This window comes from Anomaloglossus baeobatrachus, chromosome 6 (assembly GCF_048569485.1).
Source record: "Anomaloglossus baeobatrachus isolate aAnoBae1 chromosome 6, aAnoBae1.hap1, whole genome shotgun sequence".
NCBI lineage: Eukaryota > Metazoa > Chordata > Amphibia > Anura > Aromobatidae > Anomaloglossus > Anomaloglossus baeobatrachus.
The window spans coordinates 150,807,609-150,831,756 of NC_134358.1; the positions used below are offsets into that span (position 1 = coordinate 150,807,609).

The 24,148-nt window shown below is 44.8% G+C and overlaps 1 protein-coding gene across 1 annotated transcript in view; it reads left to right on the plus strand.

The window, feature by feature from the left end:
• LOC142244163 (ras-related protein Rab-8A-like) overlaps nt 1–24,148 on the plus strand; it is a 42,532-nt gene that overhangs the window by 1,057 nt on the left and 17,327 nt on the right. Inside the window, exons 2-3 of the mRNA XM_075316360.1 lie at nt 9,133–9,193; nt 22,865–23,003. Of these exons, the coding sequence (XP_075172475.1) occupies nt 9,133–9,193; nt 22,865–23,003 (200 nt within the window). The remainder of the gene's footprint in view (nt 1–9,132; nt 9,194–22,864; nt 23,004–24,148) is intronic.

The window sequence follows — 24,148 nt, forward strand, 5'->3', positions numbered from 1 at the left end:
AATGTGCTATTGTTTTGAGGTGTACCGCCCCCGTGCCAGCGGCCGAGCCTCTTGGATCCAGATCTGCGGTGGCTCAAGGGGTCTCCGGATCCGGGGGTCCGCGCGGACACTTGAATGAAAAGGGGGGGGGATATGTACAGGGTTTTTTTTTGGAAAGTTTGTGACGCCACCCACGGCGCGTGGTAATGTGAGGGACCACCCGCTGAGGTTGGTTAGCCCGGTGACGATAGTGTGGCAGCTTGATGTTTTAACCCCTCCGTGGGTAGGGGGTTTGTGTCCCGGGGCCCGTCGGATGGTTGGTGATTGGGTGCCGCTGGTATAGGAACAGGGTATCTCAGTGTACTCACTCAGTCCAGGAATAACCACACCGACAGCTTGTAAACCAGAATTCTGAGCACCACTGCAGCTTGCGGAGAGCACGCTGGGGTCTGTGCCCTTGGTGTTGCTGTTGATCTGCAGCCCTGTCATTGGCACTTCTTTCACTATTGGACCCGTGGGTATGAAACTCCTCGGGTCCCGCTCACCCGTATGGCTAACGGAGTGAGCTTGCTCTCAGGGTTCATGCGTAGGATTTCTTTGGACTGTAGTGGGAAAGTCCTATCCCATCGGTGCGCTAGTACCACGATTTTGGAGCGGGTTGGGATGACACTTGAAGTCTTCACCCCCGTCGGGTAAATTACTGGAACGCGTGAAGCTACTTTCCAGCCTAGGGTCCACGTAACCCGTCGTGTCCCTGACCCCTGCCCGGTGATAGCTCAAGGCCGCCGGCTGCCCTCCTCGGCAGACCGTGCCCCTTGCCCCCTACGACCGGGGTTCCAGCTCCTACCAGGCCCAGACCAACGTCTGCCACCTAGTATACAGGAGCTCTCCTCCGTGGCCTCTCCTCAAGAGAGCCTCTCCTTTCACTCTCCACTTCTCAACTCTCCAAACACAACTGTCACTTTCCTCACTTTCCCCTCATCAACCCCCCATGTGAGTGGTCCTATTCCCTTCAGGCCCCCCAATGGTGTGTCTGGTAGGTAAAGTGTTCCTAGGATTTTGATTTCCCAAACTGTTAGCAACACCAAAGGACCAGGATCCGTAACCAAGGAGGGTGGATACTGTGCAGAAGGGCAGATGCACAATACCCTGTGACGACCTGATAGGCCAGGGCATCACACTATGACTGCACATGACCACTGCAGACAATCAGTATCCTTGCTAGACGCATACCATATTACTGGCATCAACGCTCAGCATGTGGCCAACAATCTCACTGATTGGCTTGTATAGATAGACGAAGAGGAGACTACGGAAACATCTACAATGAATTGCCAGGGGAATAAAGTGGCTTATCTTCTCTTTTCTTTTTTTTTTTGTCTTCGCTGTTCAATAGCACTTCTTAAAGGAGCCGGTCATCAGGATTTTATACCACAAACTAATGGCATGTATGAAAATGTGCTTTAATGCTGAATAAATCCTCACCTTTCTTGTTGAAATGTGTTGTGAACTTTTAGAGAAATCCAACATTGAAAGTATATGCAAACGAGCTGCAAGTGCAGCAGGACAATGCACTTGCAGCTTTCCTTTTCTTTCTCTCTCATGCTCTTTTTCTTTCTCTCTTACTTTTTCTTTCTGTCTTTCTTTTTTTTTCTCTGTATTTTTTTCTCTCTTTCTTTCTCTCTTTCTCTTTCTCTTCTTTTTTTTCTCTTTCTCTCTTTTTCTTTCTCTTTTCTTTCTCTATCGCTTTCTCGCTTTCTTTCTTTCTTTCTTTCCTTTTCTTTCTCTTTTTTTTTTCTCTCTTTTTTTTTCTTTCTCTTTTCTTTCTTTCATTCTTTCTCTTTCTTTCTCTCTCTTTCTTCTCTCTTTCGCTATCCACCTGACTCTAACAATTCACTGTTATTTCAGTGACCTGCGCTCAGTACTGAGATGTCTCCCCGGTGCCGTCAGTGGCTGTGGCGGTGCATGTACAGTAAGGTCCTGATGACATCACAAGACCAAATGCGTCTTTGTAGGACTGACGGCGCTGGTGAGAGATCTCAGTAGTGAAAAGAGACCACTGAAATAAGTGACCTGTCTGACAGAGACCAGCGGGTATTAGGGAGGGAGGCAGGAGAACTACAGGTGCAATGTCGCACCTCCCTGTATTGCGGCTCATTAGTATAGTATTAGTTTCAATGTTTTATTTCTCTAAAAGTTCAAAATGGTTTTTCTACAAGCAAAGGATCAGTAAAGTGCCGCTATTACATGGCATTACTTTTGGATATAAAATCTTCATGACAGCTTTACTTTAAAACTGGTTTTCCATGCAGTGTTTTTCCAAGAAACAGGCGCTTCTCGTAGCCTTTGACCAAAAATAATTAAGCATTTTAGACTTTTTTTTTTTTTTTTTTTCCCAAATGCAACATGTTGTAACATTGTGTTTTTACCTTCGCTGTCAGAATTTAAAATCACATAAATGAATGCCATAGTCATAGCAAGATAAAAATGCCACAAAAAACCCCAATATCAAAATAAATAAAAACAAAACATGGGGAAAAGGTGTGTGCAAAGCCAAACAATAGATTCAGAGTATTTTTTTTAGGATTTAGAAGTAGATCTGTTTTCCTTCTTGGGATACATTTCTTGTTTTACAGGTAGAACCCCGCATACAAATAAGGCCCCTTTCACACGTCAGTGATTCTGGTACGTTTGTGCTTTTCTTTTTTTTTAAACGTACCAGAATCACTGACATACGCAGACCCATTATAATGAATGGGTCTGCTCACACATCAGTGATTTTTTCACTGCACGTGTCTCCGTGCAGCGTACCCGCGTGTGCGTGATTGCTGCACGGAGACATGTCCATTTTTTTCTGGCATCACTGATGTTCCACGGACCACGCAGTGGTGTGATCCATGAAACACGTGCCAGAAAAAAACGTGCTTTTAAAATAAAAAACATTTTAACTCACCCGGGGTCCAGCGATGTCCTCTGCAGCCCGTTCTCCCTGCTGCTTCTAAGCCGGCTGATTACTGTTGCGCATATTCATTATGCGCGACACAGCCGACCCGGAAGCAGCTGCTGCGGGGGTCAGGGCCGGCCGGATGCTGCACCGCGGGAGGATTCAGCACCATGGACAGCGGGAGCGGGCGCAGGTGAGTTGATTTCTAAGTGCAATCACGGAGAACAGAGCCCGGATTGCACTTAGACAACCCACGTGTGCCGAGATTCACGGCACACGCAGGGACATGTGCGTGTTTTACACGCCAGTGAAAAACGTCTGTGTTTTTCACTGACGTGTGAAACGGGCCTAAGAGGCAGAAGAAGTAATTCTGGTTAAGGGATTATGTCCCACAAGGAAAATTGTCCACACTACACAATGTAAGGCCCGTTTCACACGTCAGTGAAAGACAGTGACATTTTTCACTGGCGTGTAAAACACGCACATGTCCCTGCGTGTGCCGAGAATCTCGGCACACGTGGGTTGTCTAAGTGCAATCCGGGCTTCGTTCTCTGTGGCCCGTGATTGCACTTAGAAATCAACTCACCTGTGCGCGCTCCCGCTGTCCATGGTGCTGATCGCTCCTGCGGTGCAGCATCCGGCCGGCCCTGACCCCCGCAGCAACTGCTTCCGGGTCGGCTGTGTCGTGCATCATGAATATGCGCGACAGTAATCAGCCGGCTTAGAAGCAGCAGGGAGAACGGGCTGCAGAGGGCATCGCTGGACGCCGGGTGAGTTAAAATGTTTTTTATTTTAAAAGCACGTTTTTTTTTCTGGCACGTGTTTCATGGACCACACCACTGCGTGGTCCGTGGAACATCAGTGATGCCAGAAAAAAATGGACATGTCTCCGTGCGGCAATCACGCACACGCGGGTACGCCGCACGGAGACACGTGCAGTGACAAATCACTGACGTGTGAGCAGACCCATTCATTAGAATGGGTCTGCGTATGTCCGTGATTCTGGTACGTTTAAAAAAAAGCACAAACGCACCAGAATCACTTACGTGTGAAAGGGGCCTAAGGCTCCATTTACAAGAGCCTGTGAGCACGTGTTCTATCCATTTTAACGGAGAGAACATAGACCCATTATAGCCTATGGCACAATTCATACTTTTTTTTTTTTCTTTTTCACTTATTTGCTCACTTATTAGTCTACAAAAAAGTGGAGTCATGTCAGGGTTTGATCATCTCAAGGGACAGTAACAGATAAGACATACGGTCGATGGTATCCGTGGTTCTCGCAGCCTAAAGCAAAATGGTTAAAAAAAGGAAGTTATACATACAATAAAACAGGATAAACTTGTCAGGAGATGGCTGCATTCCTCCAATACAAAGGGCCATCAGCTCACCAGTCCTCAAGTGTTTGAATGGATAACACAGCCAAGGGTGCGGTGCGGAGGTTCCTGAGCCGGTACACAGATGAAGTATTCAAGCACAGAAGGAAAAAATCCATCTTTTATTTCAACCATTAAAAACATGGGAATCACTGACCAACACGTTTCGAGCAGTTTGCACTTACTCATAAGAGCAAACTGCTCGAAACGCGTTGGCCAGAAGAGATTCCTTTTTTTTTTTTTTTTTTTTTTTAATGCTTGAAATAAAAAGATGTTTTTAATATAGGACGTTCAAAATGTCATTCCATACTATTACTGCGGGAGCCAGATTTTTTCCTTCTCTTCTTGCATTCCTTCAATACCTTAAAGATGAGGCAGGTGGCCAAAAGTGAATGATATTTATTTTAAGAGTCATAAGAGGTGTAATTGAGCTTTTCAGACGGATAAGGACATTATCAACCATTGAATATATTTTAGGTATTTTGTGTGGGACTAAGTTTTTGTCCTAACCACTAAAGAAATATATATTTAACCCCCCAAAAACAAAAAGTCCACGTCATTTGCATTTTTTAGTCACTTCTTCATTTGTTCATCTTGTGGCATTCATAGCCAATTTTTGCATCAAATTCTTCAAAATGTGAATTTTACACAAAATCACAAAATATCTTTATTTTTGCCTGTCTTGTGACATTTTTTATTTTAAAGCAAAAAGTCGCATGTTCCATTAAAATGTCGAAATGTTTGCACAAAAATTCTGGGTCTGATTTATTGCATTTGCACCTTTATCTCATTTGTAGTGTTTTTTGTTTGCACCATATTCATCTTCCCATTTGTGCTTCTTTTAGGTGTTTGCCTTTTTTTGTGTTTTGTAGTTCACCAATGCGTTTTGGGTTTTTTTTTTTTTGCCTGATTCGTCATTTGTGACTTTTTAGAAAAGTCACAAAACTTGTTGCACATGTACCCAGGCCCCCTCCCCCAGCACACACCTCACTGAGGGATTTGATGTGTTGGTTATCAGGTGTGACTTGTTGTGGTAAAGAAGTTAAATACAAAAATAAAGACCATTTTTGACTTTACCTAAAATTCATGTGGCACATGCGTCATTTTAAAGAACATGGTGCAAACAAAAAAAACAACAACAAGGAAAAACCACAAAACCTAAAAAAGACAAATGACATGAAAACCGTAAATAATGAATCAGGGTTTCAGGTATGCATAAAAAAGACAAATAAAAGAGAAGTTATTTACAGGCGAAATACATAACAACTACACAAAAATAACGGGTGTTAATGCAAAAATGACGGTAATCAGGCCCCTATTTTTATTTGGCACTGTTTGTGCGCAGCCTGCAAGGCTTTAACATGCTACCATGACGTTCATCATCGCCGGACTTGTCTCCCATCAACACATCTGGGACATCATTGGTCAGAAACTACAAAAGAGCTACCAGCAGCGGATCTTGATTTACCCAAATGCATTCAGTGACAGAACATTGTTCAGATAACTACTACCGTGTTTCCCTGAAAATAAGAGCTACCATGATAATAAGCACAAGCGGGATTTTTCAGCCTTTTTGGAGTATGATTAAAGGGGTTATCCGGCTTATTTTGCCGTTTTTTTTGTCATTACACTATTGTTCTACATTGGGGCAGGTAAGTAGATAGTAACTACCTACCTGCCCTGCTGTCAGCCCCTCTCCCCCGGCTCAGAGCGATCATGTGACCGCTCCTGCCGTGATTTTGCTGCTTCCTGTGATGTCACGATGAAAGGGCAGGAGCTTATGCTTGCTTGTAGACCGGCATAACAGCTGACAACATGTAACCGCCCTACTGGGCAGGTACAGTGCGCCGGAGCCCCCGTCCCACTTCCCTGCAACCTCCCACACATCCCATAGTGCAGGTGTCTTGCTGCCTGTATGCTGCATGTGTGCCGCCCCGGCGACAGCCGACGGGCTGCTCGGATCCGGATCCGCAATGGCTCGAGGGGTCTCCGGACCGAGGCGGGATCACACGGCCGCTCGAAAATAAAAAGGGGGGGAATGAAAGGGTGGATTGGATAGTGTTCGTGACGCCACCCACGGGTCGTGGTAAAAATGGGATATCACCGCTGCTGTTGGAGAATGATGGGATGGCAGCTGGAGATGTTAACCCCTCCTTGGGCAGGGGAAGGTGTCCCGGGGCTCGGTGCTGGGCAGGCTGGGGACCCGTTGGAGGAAAAGGGGCACAACGTACTCACACAGTCCAAAGATGCTGACACGGACACCGGGTAAACCAAAGTCCTGAATGTCCTGCGGCCTTAAGCCGAACACGCTGGGTCCATGCCCTTTTGGCGTTCCTGGTTGGTCTGAAGCCTTGTCCTTGGCACTGTGTGTAACTTGGTGGAACCCTTTCGCCTAGAACTATTCGGGTCCCACTCACCTGCGTGGCTAGCAAGGTGAGCCTGCTCTCAGTGTACACTTGGGATTTTCTGGATGATTGTGGGAAGGCCTATCCTCCTCGTTGCGCTAGTACCCAGTTTTTGGAGCGGGTGGAGAGCGGTTCATGAAGATTCCGTCCTCGTCGGGGGATTTACTGGGGTGCATAAAGCTACTTCCCAGCCTAGGGTCCGCATACCCCGTTGTGCCCTGGACCTTGCCCGGTTGTAGCACAAGGCCGCCGTCCTGCCCTCCGTGGCAGTACCGTGCCCCTTGCCACTACCCCCTGCGACCGGGGTTCCAGCTCCTTCCAGGCCAGGCCAACGTCTGGCACCTGGGACGTGTACAGGAGCCCAGCTCCGCAGCGTGACCTTTCCTGTCACTACTCACTGACACTCTCTTACTACAACTGGCCCTTCTTCTACCATCCCTCCATCTGGGCGGCCCTATTCCCCTCAGGCTGCCCAATGGGTGTTTGGTGGCTGTGGTGCAGAGTGTTCCTCAGGATTTGTGTATACCTGTTCTTAGCAACACCAAAGGGACAGGACCCGTAACCAAGGAGGAGCGGGTACCATGCATAAGGGCAGACTGCACAGTACCCTTATGACGACCTGATAGGCCAGGGCGTCACACATGCAGCCCCCATGCTGCTGGCGGCGCGCAGGCTAATGGCCCCCTTGCTAAACGTTGCCTGACGTTTCCTGTGCTGGGGCCGTGCAGTCAGTGCTGTATATCAGATGACTGATTCACTGGCACTGCACAGCTAGGAGTGCTGTATACAGCTATGATCAGCCGCTGGCCAATCAGAGGCCAGCAGCGGATCAATGCAGTACCTGTATACAGAGCTCGGCTCTGCAGAGCGCCCGGAAATCTGTCATCTGATATAAAGCGCTGTCAGCTGTGGCCTCTGATGCTGCTTGTGGCGTGCAGGCCCCTTGCTGATCGTGGCCTCTGCAGGGGACTGTGCAGTCAGCGCAGGTATGGGCGGGGTGAATATTAATTTCTTTATTAATACAAGTTCCAATCACAGACACCAGCAGAGGGGTGGATGGGATTATGGGTGGGGGAAGGGGTGAATAGTCGTTTTTCATTAACTGGAAATCCAATCACTGACACTAGTACAAAATATTAGACATCCCCCAAAAATAAGCCCTATTGTGTCTATTGAAGCCAACACTAATACAAGACACAGTAATAACCTCATTGATAGCAGCCAAGCCATGTAAGTGCTTGTATTTCTGCTAATGGTATTCAGATAATAATAATAATAATATTCAGACACGATATTGAATAAATTGAGATTTTTGAAAATGTTGTTTTCATTTTTTTTCATCATTTGCATATCATTAACATGTCTATTTATCCTGTCCTTTCCATAATTCTACGACTTTTCCTTTTTAATGTTGCAATTCATTGTTAAGGAGTGTATATTATTGACTGCAATGGTGAGATCAGTGATTGTCTGCAGTGATCATTAATCCATGTCAATAATTACTGGAAGCTAACATAGTGATTAACGAGGAATTGAGAAGCAGTTCCATGGGAGAATTAAGTGATTGGTAAGGTGAGTATTAGGCTACTTTCACACATCAGGTTTTTTCCATCAGGAACAATCCGGAAAAAAACGGGTAAAACGGATCCGGTACCGCATCCGTTTTATCCCCATAGATTTGCATTGTTACCGGATTGTGCCTGATGGCTTTGCGTTGCATCCGTTTTTTTTCCGGATGCGGCAAAATTAAGTAAAGCGGCGGCCGGAGGCAACGTATCTTGTAACGTTTTTTTTTGTCCGGCAAAAAAATCGCGCCACATCCGGCCGCTGCGGCGCACTTTTCAATGCATGCCTATGGACGCCGGATGCGGCGCGATGCAGAAAAAAACGCATCCAGCCGCCGCATGCGGTTTCTTCCACTGCGCATGCTCAGTAGCGTGCCGCAACCGGAAAAAACGGACGGGCCACATGTAAAAACTTATGCAAAGGATGCGGTGTTTTCGCCGCATCCGTTGCATAGGTTTCACAGCTGGATTGAGCCGCACTGCTCAAACCGGATGTGTGAAAGTAGCCTTACTTGTGCAGTTACTTCCTAGCTTTCTGAGCCTTTGGAAAAAATGGCTTCAAAGCTTTATGAAAGGGTTTTCCAGGACTTTTGTAAAATATAGAAAAAGTACAGAAATGTTCAATCCCCCACTGCTCCGGTGCTGCTGTCAATCAGTCACCTGACCAGTGAGCCCACTGATTGGCTGCAGATCAGGTGACTAATTGACAAGACATCACCACTTGTGGTCAGAGGACATTCCATTCATTCACCAGTAAATTAGTATTGGGTTTGAGAATTGATAAAGGGGTTTTTTGTACTTTGTTCATCCTGCTAAATACAGCAGCTGTAAAGAATTCTCACCATGGTTTCTCATATTTTCAGGCATTGATTTTAAGACAAAGACGGTTTTTATTGACGAGACTCCATTAAAGCTTCAGATCTGGTAAGAATGTGCGGCATACTTGCACGTACAACACTGGTTCCATCAATTGCTTTTAGCTCGAGATGTAACATCACAAATATGTCTGGCTCCGATGAAGGTTTAGCTGTTTTGCTGCTGTTTCTTAATTGTTTTGTAAATGGCTTCCATGTGTCCATTATTTGTTTTTCTAACCTCAGTTATTGCTTTTTTTCCCACATAACCTAATTGTGTAATAAAACGTTCTGCAACTTTCTTAGAAATTATGACAGTTCTTTGCACAGTGGGGGCCGGCAGCTCCTTGGTCCCTTTATCCTCTGGACCGGTGCCAACCACACAAGTGGGAACCTCAAGATCATCATATTATGGTACAGTGGAACCTTGGATTACGAGCATAATCCATTCCGGGAGTGTGCTCTTATATCAAAGCGAATTTTCCCATAGGATATAACTGAAACGCAAACAATTCGTTCCACAGCCCAAAAATATTTACTTTATTTATACAAACGTATTACAGTAATACAAAATAATGTACTGTATTCATATAAAATTATCACAGTACACTAATACAAAATACAGTACAGTAAAAAAAAAGTATAAAACAGATTAAAGGGAACCAAACATCAGGTTTTTCGTGTATAAGGTACAGCCAGTGCGGTACTGGCACTATCATGCACAGTGTGTACATACCATCAGGGGGCAGCTCGGGTGTTTAGGCAATGAAATCCAACTTTATAAAGTTTGAAAATTCGTGCACTTTTTGATTGACATGTGCACCTCTCTCCTAATGTCCGGACGTGTTATGCACGTGTATCCCCGCCCCCCCGGCGTCTGTTCCTCCCTCTCTCTGGTTGTTTGTAAATTTCTCTCTTCAGAAACATGGCGCCGGAGCTGGCACCTGCGCATTGCGCTTATCTCCGGCGCCATGTTTCTGAAGCCCGCAGTACTTAGTATTTTTCAGGAGAGAGCGGCGCATGCGCCCTCGCTTCTTCATATCCCGTTGTGACCGCGGGAGCGTGCGTGGTCACAACAGGACTGCAGAATAGCTGATGGGAGGACGCGTTTACCTCCTCCTCCAAACATACCTGCGGGACAGTGAGAAGAATCCTGCTGTCGGCTTTTTCCTGTGGCATCCCGGTGTCCTAGGCGGCTGCTGTGCTGGCACGGTGTCGTAGCTGCAGGTAATCGCGTCCTCCCATCAGCTGTTCTGTAGTCCTGTTGTGACCACGCGTGCTCCCGCGGTCACAAGGGGTCGCATACGCCGCCCTCTTCCTGCAAAATACTAAGTACTGCGGGCTTCAGAAACATGGCGCCGGAGATAAGCGCTATGCGCAGGTGCCAACTCCGGCGCCATGTTTCTGAAGAGAGAAATTTGCAACCAGAGGGAGGAACAGGCTGCGGGGTGGCAAGGATACAAGTGCATAACGCGCCCGGACATTACGTCAATCAAAAAGTGCACGAATTTTCAAACTTTAAAGTTGGATTTCACTGCCTAAACACCCGAGCTGCCCACTAATGGTATGTACACACTGTGCCTGATAGTGCCAGTACTGCACTGGCTGCAGCTTATACACGAAAATCCTGATGTTTAGTTCCCTTTAAACTGCACGTTAGCTTACAATAAAATTGTTGGTGTGCGGGAGGTACTATAGAGAAAAAATTATGTATAAATATGACAACCTTTATTCTAGTACAATACACAAAAAAACACCCCAAGTCTATTCTCCCCAAAATAAGGGCAGAACTAAGCCAGATGTGGAGTAGGAAAACTGCACAGGCAGATTACAGTACAAGCAATGGGCTGTACTGGTTAGCAGAAAGAAAGTACAATACTGTATCCGCAAATGTAAATTGATAGACATGCTATATAGTATATCAAGAGGAGGAGGGGAGGAGAAGATCCAGCACCAACGTAATAAAAAGATTCTTTATTCAAAATTTATAAAAAAGGTAATTCCAACCAAGTGCAGAATATATTTACGCTTGACGCGTTTCGGAGAAAGTAGACTAAGGAGTAGAATAAGGAGTCTACTTTCTCCGAAACGCGTCAAGGGTAAATATATTCTGCACTTCGTTGGAGTTACCTTTTTTATGAATTTTGAATAAAGAATCTTTTTATTACATCGGTGCTGGATCTTATCTCCTCTCCTCCTCCTCCTCTTGATGTGACTGATTATTCAGCTGTGGAAGCCAAACCACTTGTTCCCTGCACCGGACCAGAAGTTGGAGATACCTGCTTTGGAGTGGTGAGCTGAACTAAATTCCTTATTTGTATATAGTATATACTGTACTGGTCAATGGAATACTATATACGGTATACAGTACATCTGTACAGAAAGTTACCTCTAGATCGGGTCAGAGCGTGGTGAAGGAATGAGACCACAAGTGTGCACAGTGAGTATTTGCTCTTATTGCAAATCATTGCTCTTAAATCAAGTTACAAATTTTTAAAAAGCTTTGCTTGTCTTGTAAAACGCTCTCAAAACAAGTTACTCTTAAACCAAGGTTCCACTGTATATTCCAGCCATGTGCCATAAGATTAATGAGGGTAATACCCGTTTAACAGTGTGCCGGCTGCTCTAAGTGGTAATGAAATTATTGGGTTGTCCTGTGATCATCGGTAGAGGCTCAGTCATTTATCTTATAATACAGTGACTGCATATTACACACTGTCTATAACTGGACTTATAAAACTATGTAGCCATTTTGAAACATTAACGATGTCTAAGATAATATACAGTATATTCTTGTATAATATGTGCATATAGTTTACATTATTTGGTGATAGATCTACGTTACGTTTCCTAATTTTTCACCCACAAAAACCCTATAACAGTATTATCAGTCTAATAATACGAGTGCCACTTCCCTTTTTTTATCCCTCTGTCCTGAACCTTTACTTTTACCTTGTGCGCCAGAGCTTGGCTGCAGCTGTATTGCCGGTCACAGGAAAATTACAAATAACAAAAAAAGTAATTTAGAAAATCATTGGTGCATTAGTGTCAAGTCACTGAGCAAACTAAAAATTCTGTAGCCTGTAAGTGTGAGATGAGTAAGGTGCGGAGCAGCCTATTCCTGTGACCACTGTGATCTTAAGACGTTACTTTGGTATGGACAAGGACTGTTGTGTTAATATTTCATACAAATGTTCTCTTGTTTCTGAGGGATCATCCTAATTTCATCGGTGTTCATTAGCCATCCTCTGATGTTTGGTTATTGCAGGAACAACATTGTAGAGTTATCTACTTCTATAGAACGGAAGAAAATCTCCATGTGTGACACTTACCATGACATGCTTTGCTAATTAGAATGTATTTCTATAGATAAAATACTTCTGTGTTATTAACATAGACACGGATATCCTCTATTATTACTGTAGACACAGATATCCTGTATTGTTACCGTAGACACAGATACAGTGCCTACAAGTAGTATTCAACCCCCTGCAGATTTAGCAGGTTTACACATTCGGAATTAACTTGGTATTGTGACATTTGGACTGTAGATCAGCCTGGAAGTGTGAAATGCACTGCAGCAAAAAAGAATGTTATTTCTTTTTTTATTTTTTTTTTTAAATTGTGAAAAGTTTATTCAGAGGGTCATTTATTATTCAACCCCTCAAACCACAAGAATTCTGTTTGGTTCCCCTAAAGTATTAAGAAGTATTTCAGGCACAAAGAACAATGAGCTTCACATGTTTGGATTAATTATCTCTTTTTCCAGCCTTTTCTGACTAATTAAGACCCTCCCCAAACTTGTGAACAGCACTCATACTTGGTCAACATGGGAAAGACAAAGGAGCATTCCAAGGTCATCAGAGACAAGATCGTGGAGGGTCACAAGGCTGGCAAGGGGTACAAAACCCTTTCCAAGGAGTTGGGCCTACCTGTCTCCACTGTTGGGAGCATCATCCGGAAGTGGAAGGCTTATGGAACTACTGTTAGCCTTCCACGGCCTGGACAGCCTTTGAAAGTTTCCACCCGTGCCGAGGCCAGGCTTGTCCGAAGAGTCAAGGCTAACCCAAGGACAACAAGGAAGGAGCTCCGGGAAGATCTCATGGCAGTGGGGACATTGGTTTCAGTCAATACCATAAGTAACGTACTCCACCGCAATGGTCTCCGTTCCAGACGAGCCCGTAAGGTACCTTTACTTTCAAAGCGTCATGTCAAGGCTCGTCTACAGTTTGCTCATGATCACTTGGAGGACTCTGAGACAGACTGGTTCAAGGTTCTCTGGTCTGATGAGACCAAGATCGAGATCTTTGGTGCCAACCACACACGTGACGTTTGGAGACTGGATGGCACTGCATACGACCCCAAGAATACCATCCCTACAGTCAAGCATGGTGGTGGCAGCATCATGCTGTGGGGCTGTTTCTCAGCCAAGGGGCCTGGCCATCTGGTCTGCATCCATTTGAAGATGGATAGCACGGCCTACCTGGAGATTTTGGCCAAGAACCTCCGCTCCTCCATCAAGGATCTTAAGATGGGTCGTCATTTCATCTTCCAACAAGACAACCACCCAAAGCACACAGACAAGAAAACCAAGGCCTGGTTCAAGAGGGAAAAAATCAAGGTGTTGCAGTGGCCTAGTCAGTCTCCTGACCTTAACCCAATTGAAAACTTGTGGAAGGAGCTCAAGATTAAAGTCCACATGAGACACCCAAAGAACCTAGATAACTTGGAGAAGATCTGCATGGAGGAGTGGGCCAAGATAACTCCAGAGACCTGTGCCGGCCTGATCAGGTCTTATAAAAGACGATTATTAGCTGTAATTGCAAACAAGGGTTATTCCACAAAATATTAAACCTAGGGGTTGAATAATAATTGACCCACACTTTTATATTGAAAATGTATTAAAATTTAACTGAGCAACATAACTTGTTGGTTTGTAAGATTTATGCATCTGTTAATAAATCCTGCTCTTGTTTAAAGTTTGCAGGTTCTAACTTATTTGCATCTTATCAAACCTGCTAAATCTGCAGGGGGTTGAATACTACTTGTAGGCACTGTATCTTGTATTGTTACCGTAGACACATATCCTGTATTGTTACCGTAGACACAGATATCCTGTATTGTTACCGTAGACAGATATCCTATATTGTTACCGTAGACACAGATATCCTGTATTGTTACCGCAGACACAGATATCCTGTATTGTTACCGTAGATACAGATATCCTGTATTGTTACCGTAGACACAGATATCCTGTATTGTTACCGTAGACACAGATATCTTGTATTATTACTGTAGACACAGATATCCTGTATTGTTACCGTAGACACAGATATCCTGTATTGTTACCGTAGACACAGATATCCTGTATTGTTACCGTAGACACAGATATCCTGTATTGTTACCGTAGACACAGATATCCTGTATTGTTACCGTAGACACAGATATCCTGTATTGTTACCGTAGACACAGATATCCTGTATTGTTACCGTAGACACAGATATTCTGTATTGTTACCGCAGACATAGACATATCTTATAGTTCTTTACCTCCTATTCCTGGGAGGATATTTGGAAAGTAGTATTTATGCCCACATAGCTTATTGATGGTTACTGTTGGGCTTAGTTTGGTATTCTCTAGATATTAGCCAGTTTTGAAGAATAGGTTTGTCTGTTTCATGGACCTTTAGAGTACATCTGTACGGGGCTGATCCAACTAATGATTTTTCACAGTAGAAAATCAAACGTAATATATGAAGTATCAAAAAAACACCTCCAAAATGTTGCAATTTTTGTTTTGGAAATGTGGACTGGCCACAAATTTCACCCTTTTGAATTGGATGAAAGGATGAAATATGCAGTGAAATGTGCAATGTAAATTAACATGTCACGAAAATAAGAGACTTTGTATTAAATCTCATTAGAGAAATCTGCTCCTTTCTCTGACAGGACTGATCATTCATTCTCAAAATTCTTCATTCACACGTAAAAATACAGCATGGGTTTAGTGAATATAGATTTTCCCATTACTGAGATAGATGGTACTAGTTGTTCTTAAATTTTTGTGGTTTCAGGATAACTTGTAGCAGAAGGTCTGTCGTCCTCTGTCCCCTCCTCCCAACCCTACATAGAATATTAAAAGCTCCAACTGCCATCTCCTATCTCCGTAATGCGACACTGTCCTCACTGAATACATTATATTACAGATTTTACCCATATGTTGGGTCAAAAAATCAGTTAAAGAAGCAGATTTCTCGAAGATGTATTACAAAATTATAATTATATTAATTATATATACACCTCTCTTCTCCAATTCTGCTATTCTTATAATTTGCAGATGTTCCATATTTGATGCTAAATTCTTTAAAACCTCCTTCCTCTGTTCTAGTTACCCCAGTGGTGCTTTTGTTTGTTACTGATGGTATTGTTTTAAGGAACCTATTACAAGGTCTTTGCTATGTAATCTGAGAGCAGTATGATGTAGAAGCTGAGACCCTGATTCCAGCAATGTCACTCACTTTTCTGAATGCTGTCATTTTGATAATATCACTGCTTTCTCTGCTGCACATCTAGCAGTCCTCTGAATGCTGAGCCCTCTATAACCCGCCACCACAACTGAATGGCAGCTTCCAGTGTACACTGTGCATTGACTGAAAGCTGCTAATTAGTTATGGGAGTGGAGTTACACAGAGTAGGAGGACTATATGGCATGACACGGCTAGTTTTGTAGTGTTAATCTCATGATGTTAAATCACTGGTTTTATTGAAATCGCAAAACACAGCCCAATCGTAGCGTCGGTATTCCTGTGGGGACGCCAACTTACTCACCGTCTCGGCCGGGTCATATCCCCCCCTGTTGCCGTGAGGCCTTCCACACGCTCTTCTGCCTTTCTCCCCTCCCGGGCGCTGTGCATGCCACACAGGTTTCCCCGGGAGTGCACTTAAGACGCGCGCACACTGACCCTATTTCCAGGAAATGCCTCTCAGCCTCTGACTGAGATGCACTATGTATTTAGGGTACTCTTCCATTGGGGATGTGCCTACACAACACCTTGAGTTAGTCAGTGTTCTGTCTGTCTAACTAGTTGTCAAGTCCCGTTATCCCCGTATCCATCACCCTGTATCTCTCTTCCCATACCTGTCTGTCCCTGCCGTGCCCCCCATACCTGTCTGTACCTGCTTGTCGTCTGTCCCGGTCTCCTCATTTGTACCTGCTTACATCTGTGTCTGTACCTGAGTCCGTCACCTGTCCTGGGGATCCGCTGCCACAGTCTCGGTCACTACCCTGGGAGTGGTACCTTGCATCCGCCTCGCGGTGGGCACTTAGTTGAGCCCCTCCTACTAAAGGGTATGTCCGGGTCCCCCCTGTGGTCCAGTGAGTCCACTAATCCCGCTCACTGCCCCGAGCGTTGCGTACATCATGCTGCTCTTAGGTTACATAATAAGACCCTGCTGACAGATTTTGCTTTAAAGCCATCTGACAGTGGGAACTGTGTGTCTTAGGGGTACTTTGCACGCTGCGACATCGCTAGCCGATTGTAGCGATGCCGAGCGCAATAGTCCCCGCCCCCCGTCACAGATGCGATATCTTGTGATAGCTGCCGTAGCGAACATTATCGCTATGGCAGCTTCACACGCACTAACCTGCCCTGCGACGTCGCTCTGGCTGGTGAACCGCCTCCTTCCTAAGGGGGTGGGTCGTGCGGCGTCACATGGCAGGCGGCCAATAGAAACGGAGGGGCAGAGATGAGCGGGACGTAAACATCCCTCCCACCTCCTTCCTTCCTCATTGCAGGTGGGACGCAGGTAAGGAGATGTTCCTCGCTCCTGCGGCTTCATACACAGCGATGTGTGCTGCTGCAGGAACGAGGAAGAACATCATACCTGTTCCTGCAACCAAATTATGGAAATGACCGACACTACACAGACCACCGATTTACGACGCTTTTGCGATCTTTTATCCGTGCTTCTAGGCTTTACACGTTGCGACGTCGTTACCGGAGCCCGATGTGTGTCACTTTGGATTTGACCCCGACAAGATTGCAGTAGCGATGTCGCAACGTGCAAAGTACCCCTTAGGGCTGCTTCTCACTTGCGAGTTTCTCGCAGTAGAGCAATGCGAGAAAAACTCGCATTGAAATCGGACACATGTTAGTCAATGATTCAGCTCTCATCTGCGATTTTTTTTTTTTTTTTTTTTTTTTTTTTTTTCTCAGTCCAAATCGGACCGAGAAAAAAATTGCAGCATGCTGCTTTTTTGCGAGTTTCTCGCACCATTTGTCCCAATGATTTCCTATGGAAGGGGATTAAAAGTAGCATCACACATGCGCACCCCCGTTCACATTTGCGAGTGTGGCAGTAACTTCGCTCATTAGATGAATGTGACAGCACATTCCCATAGGTTAATTAAATGACACATGTGTAATAGCTTTTATCTAATTAAGATGTTGCATGAAACTAGCATCGCAATCGCAACACACACGCGAGCAAAAAGCATCGCACTTGCGTTGCACTCGCACCTAACGTGAACTAAAATCAGCCGAGTATTTTTCAGCCCAGTCGGACCGATTTTACTCGCATAGATGTGTTTCCACCCTTAGCGCACAGATAGCTGGACTTGGATCCTGTGTGCTCATAATCCCAGCTATCTATTCTAGAAAATAAATGCCTAAATGGTCAAGATGTTTTTTAAGAATTTTTTTTTTAAAAAAATATACATAAAACCCAATGCAAATTAATTACCTTAACCCCTTCAGCCCCCAGCCTGTTTTCACCTTAAAGACCCGGCCATTTTTTGCAATTTTGACCAGTGTCACTTTGACAGGTTATAACTCTGGAACACTTCAACGGATCCTGGCGATTCTGAGATTGTTTTTTCGTGACATATTGTACTTCATGTCAGTGGTAAATTTAGGCCGATATGTTTTGCGTTTATTTGTGAAAATTTCGGAAATTTGGCGAAAATTTTGAAAATTTTGCAATTTTCAAAATTTGAAATTTTATGCCCATAAATCTGAGAGATATGTCACACAAAAAAGTTACTAAATAACATTTCCCACATGTCTACTTTACACCAGCGCAGTTTTTGAAAAAAAAAAAAATTTCCGTTAGGAAGATAGAAGGGATCAAAGTTCATCACCAATTTCTCATTTTTCCAACAAAATTTACAAAAAAAAATTTTTTAGGTACCACATCACATTTGGAGTGATTTGAGAAACCTAGGCGACAGAAAATACCCAAAAGTGACCCAATTCTAAAATCTGCACCCCTCACTCTGCTCAAAACCACATCCAAGAGGTTTATTAACCCTTTAGGAGCTACACAGCAACCAAAGCAATGTAGACGAAAAAATGAAAATTTTACTTTTTTAACACAAAAATGTTACTTTAGCCATAAAAATTAGTATTTTCACAAGGGTATCAGGAAAAAATGCACCATAAAATGTATTGAGTACGCAGATACCCCATATGTGGTGGAAATCAAATGTTTGGGCGCACGGCAGGACTCGGAAGGCAAGGAGCGCCATTTCACAGCAAAATTGGTTGGAATTATTAGCGGACGCCATGTTGCGTTTGGAGACCCCCCTGAAGTGCCTAAACAATGGAGCTCCCCCACAATTGACCCCATTTTGGAAACTAGACCCCTCATGGAATTTATCTAGTTGTTTAGTGAGCACTTTGAACCCCTGGAGGCTTCACAAATGTTTGTAATGTTCAGCCGTGAAAATATTTTATTCTTTTTTTTACCACAAAATTGTTTTTTTCAAACAGGTAGCTTTTTTTTCCACAAGGGTATCAGGAAAAAATGCACCATAAAATGTACGACGATACCTCATATGCACCATAAAATGTACCTCGAGTACGACAATACCTCATATGTGGTGGAAATCAATTGTTTGGGCGTACGGCGGGGCTCAGAAGAGAAGGAGCGCCATTTCACAGTAAAATTGATTGGAATTATTAGCAGACGCCATGTTTCATTTGGAGACCCCCTGAGGTGCCTAAACAATGGAGCTCCCCCACATGTGATCCCATTTTGGAAACTAGACCCCCCCCATACAAAAAAAATTAGTTTGGCGAAATAAAAAATACAGACATCAGTAAAAAAAAAAAAAAAAAAAAGAGCGCCTGCCACTAAGACCAGTGCCAAACGTGAGAGCAATGCACGAGTCTCGCATCGCATCATCCACTGCAGTCTGGAAGCGAGCAACTGCGCTGGATAATGCGATGCGAGAGGGCGGGGCGGCAGATGAGAAAGGGCGCAGCGGATGGAAGATGGGAAAGGGCGCAGCGGGTGGAGGATCGGCAGAGGATGGGAAAGGGCGCAGCGGATGGATGATGGGAAATGGCGCAGCGGATGGATGGGAAATGGCGCAGCGGATGGAGGAGCGGCAGAGGATGGGGGGGGAAGGTGAGATGGGGATACCTACCTTACAGGATGGATCTAGGCAGCAGGATCACAGCAGACAGAAGAGGCAGCAGATGAAGGAGGCAACAGATCGAGGAGGGTGAGAGGGGGCAGTAGATGGAAAATGGGAGAGAGCAGGCAGCAGATCGGGGAGGGGGGCAGAGTCTGATGGGAGAGAGAGATGGCACATGGAGGAGGGGGGGCCCCGAGGGGAGGGTGGCTTGCAGCACATGTGGGGGGAGGGTGGCTTGCAGCACATGTGGGGGGAGGGTGGCTGGCTTGCAGCACATGTGGGGGGAGGGTGGCTGGCTTGCAGCACATGTGCTGCAAGCCAGCCACCCTCCCCCCACATGTGCTGCAAGCCAGCCACCCTCCCCCCACATGTGCTGCAAGCCAGCCACCCTCCCCCCACGTGTGCTGCAAGCCAGCCACCCTCCCCCCACATGTGCTGCAAGCCACCCTCCCCCCACGTGGGGGGAGGGTGGCTTGCAGCACATGGAGGGATAGGAGGTGTGGCGATGGAGAAGGGGCAGCCGATGAAGGAGGCGGCGGCGGCGGATCAGGACAGCGGTGGATCAGGAGCGTGGCGCCGGGGACAGCGGTGGATCGGGAGCAGCGGCGGGGACAGCGGTGGATCGGGAGCAGCGGCGGGGCGATCGGGGACAGGGGCGGGCGGCGGGGACAACAACTTACCGCTCTCCTCGGCTTCCAGGGACGGTCACAGGCCGCAGATCCACATTGATTGGAGAGAGCGGTCACAAGACCGGTCTCTCCAATCAGAGCTGGGGGCGGGTGAAGCATCGATCACCCAGCTCCAGCCAATGGCCAGTGCTACAGCAGCACTGATCAGGGCTGGATTTCAATGTTCCAGCCATTTTCAATGGCTGGAACATTACAGTGGCTGTAATTGGCTGAGCGGCGTTCATCAGCCAATCACAGCCTCTGTAGATTCGGGGAGGAGGCACCACCCCCTCCTGAGGTCAGGCAGAGGTCCCCTCCTTCCCGAATCTACCGTTTAATTAAACAAATTTCACTCCCCGGGGCTCCGGGACCGCGATTTTGCCATGACGTACTGAGTACGTCATGGGTCGTTTAGCACCATGTCACCATGACGTACTCAGTACGTCAAAGGTCGTTAAGGGGTTAAGGAAGATAAGTGGAATAAAATTAAATCTTTATTGGTCACATCCTAATAATAAATATAAATACAAACAGTTGCACACTGAAAAAGCCAAAAATGTACTGGGGAAAATATGGCACTGCATTACTGCAAAAGAGAGATATTTAGTTTATGTATTGGCCAATGCATGTAAGCCCGGAAACCAAACGGCAAGGTATATCTCTGTATTCCGGGAACCTAACTTAAATGCCACTATCTAGGTTAAAAACATCCATATCTGGGAAAAATGCCACTATTTGGACTACAAACCTCCATGTATGGGCAGCTAGGTTCCTGCTATAATGGTTATGAACAGCCAGGTCTTAGGGCGGAGTACCCAGTCAGAAAAAGACTCACTAGAAATATCAAAAAACTGACCTGCACATCCAACAAATGTGAACAGGTGCTAACTGAAAAAACATAGTAACTATAAATGCAAACAGTTGCACACTGAAAAAGCCAAAAATGTACAAGGGAAAATATGGCACTGCATTACTGCAAAAGAGAGATATTTAGTTTATGTATTGGTCAATGCATGTAAGCCCTGAAACCAAACGGCAAGGTATATCTCTGTGTTCCGGGAACCTAACTTAAATGCCACTATCTAGGTTAAAAACATCCATATCTGGGAAAAATGCCACTATTTGGACTACAAACCTCCATATATGGGCAGCTAGGTTCCTGCTATAATGGTTATGAACAGCCAGGTCTTACTCCGCCCTTAGAGTCCCAGAATACAGAGATATACCTTGCCGTTTGGTGTCCGGGCTTACATGCATTGGCCAATACATAAACTAAATATCTCTCTTTTGCAGTAATGCAGTGCCATATTTTCCCTAGTACATTTTTGGCTTTTTCAGTGTGCAACTGTTTGCATTTATAGTTACTATGTTTTTTCAGTTAGCACCTGTTCACATTTGTTGGATGTGCGGGTCAGTGTTTTGATATATCATAATAATAAAAACATTGCAAGCAGAAGTAGACATTTTGTCTACTGAGGTCTTAAGATACTTGTGCTTGTAACTCATTTGGTCACTCTGAGCTCTCAAAACCACATACACATCGTTGTAAATGAGGACTTGAACCTTATGTCACCCCCCACCTCATTGTAAGCGCTTACGAACAGGGTTGTCTTTATTTTCTTTGCCTTTTAATTATTGTATCTTCTATAACTGTTACTTAAGATTTTCTATATGAACCTCTGAATTGTAAAGCGCTGCAGAATATGTTGGCGCTACAGAAATAAAGATTATTATTATTATCATTATTTTTATATACCCTTATCCCACCAGGAAGATATGCCCAGACTCATCTACTGTGATCTAAGAAAAGGATTTCTCTTAGGCCCTTTTCACGCATCAGTTTTTTGCCGTCAGTCACAATCCGTCGAATTTTGAAAAAAATGGATCCGGAATCTGCTGCCGCTTGATCCGTTATTTTATTATCGACTTTCTACGTCGTTCTACGAATCCGTCAAAAATTGTTTGTCTGGCGGACGGAGACAACGGACAAAGTAACATTTTTTTTTGTCTACGTCGAAAAACGGACAGCGAAGAATCCGTACGTCGTTTGGTAGTATAGAAGCCTATGGGCGCAGGATGCGTCATCATCCGTCAAATGACGGAATCCAGCGACGGAATTGTTTTTTTTGTTTTAACTGAGCATGCTCCAATTTATTTTATTTAGTATCAAATAGCCATCTAGTTTTTCCACAATCTGCGATGGAGCTGTCAAGCCAACGAATTGTGACTGATGGCAAAAAACTGATGTGTGAAAGGGGCCTTAGCTATTTGTAGACTTTTTTTTTTCAATGTCTATATACTTTTTTTGAGAGGCACATTACTCCGGTAAAGAAATCATGGGTATTTCTTCTGCTGCAACCTCACCAATTTTTTTTTTACGTGTTTTTTATTATTATGTTGTATGACCAATAAAGATTCAATTTTATTCATCTTTCCTTCCTTGAAGGAGTTAATTTGTATTGGCTTTTCTAATTCTAGAACATGACTGATGCTTTCTTCTGGAGATTTGTCAGCTGGATATTAGCTGCCATTTGGGTATTTGAGTGGGTGGTAAAAAGTTTATGGTGATATTGTATAGTACATAGATTTTGGAGAAGGCGCGAGAGGTACTGTGCACTGTGTGTTGTTATAATCCATGACTGATTGTATTTCAGGGACACCGCCGGACAGGAGAGGTTCCACACCCTGAGCGTCAGCTACTTCCGTGGGGCTCATGGATTTATTTTGGTTTACGATATTACAAATTCAATCTCATTTGAAAACACATCTTTATGGATGAAAGACATTAAAATGGTGAGAAAGAAACGTAAATAAGGAATTTCCCATAACAGTCCCACTTCATCAAATTGGAAAGTAGTTTCCATGGGTTTCATTTACATTTAGACTATGTACCCACGCTGCTTAAAATTTGCGGAATTTGCCCAAATTTTTCAAAAATCCGCAGTACAGCGAGTCCCCAGCCATTTCTATGGTCTCCTAAAAAGAACCACTCCTTGGCTGGGTCCTTCCCGGAGGGATATCTGACTAGTTTCTGTGTCGAGACTCCTAACAGAGGCTCCACAGACTTTTTTGATCAGCCATTTCTATGGCATTTTGGAAGTGCTGTGCTCATGCTGAGTTTCTTTCCGCAGCGGAAATAGTGCGAAAAAATTTGCAGCATGTCAATTTTTCCTGCGGATTTTTCCGCACGATCGTATACTTACCTGCCTTGATAGAAGACACTGGAGTCACTGCACGAGCTCCGGTCATGTGGCAGCCGAAGCTAGTTCAGGCCCACCCACCTTCGGCACTGTGCAGACAGACACGGCCGGAAAGTGAAGTGCTTCGTGATGGAGGTAAGTATGAACTCCCCGATCACTCCAGCACTTGTTCTGCATTGAGGATGCAGTGCCGAAGCCATGGTACTGTATCCTCAATGCAGAATGACCGCAGCATATCCGCAGGACATTCCGCAATACATCCGCAGCATTAAAACAGACAAAGTTGTTTTGCGGTTTTCTGGGAGCTCCTGCAGAATGTCCTGCGGATATATCCGCAGGACACTTTCCCCGTGGGCACATATTACAAGACTTTGACAGTTATACGGGTTGTCTAATGATTGTTCTTCAGGATCACACTGTTCTGCGCCCCTGATTTGTGCTTGCTGGGAGGCAGCGTGCTCCTGAAGATTCAAAGTTTTGGCTGTCAGGTTGGTTACCTCACTGGTCCCCACTGTGGGGTCTCAGATGCTGCTAGCAGATTCATCTTCGCCTAGGGCCACTGAAGGTGGCCAAGAGTTTGTGTGCTCCTTGCCTAGGAAACCAACCACCTCTGATAGACTGTAGAAGTGGCCAGTAACCTAGGCAACGAGCTGAACACATTCAAATTAAAAATTCCTCTGTTCTTGAGAATGAAGAAAATTTTTAATAAGAGGTAAATTGCAAAGTTGCCTGTTTTTA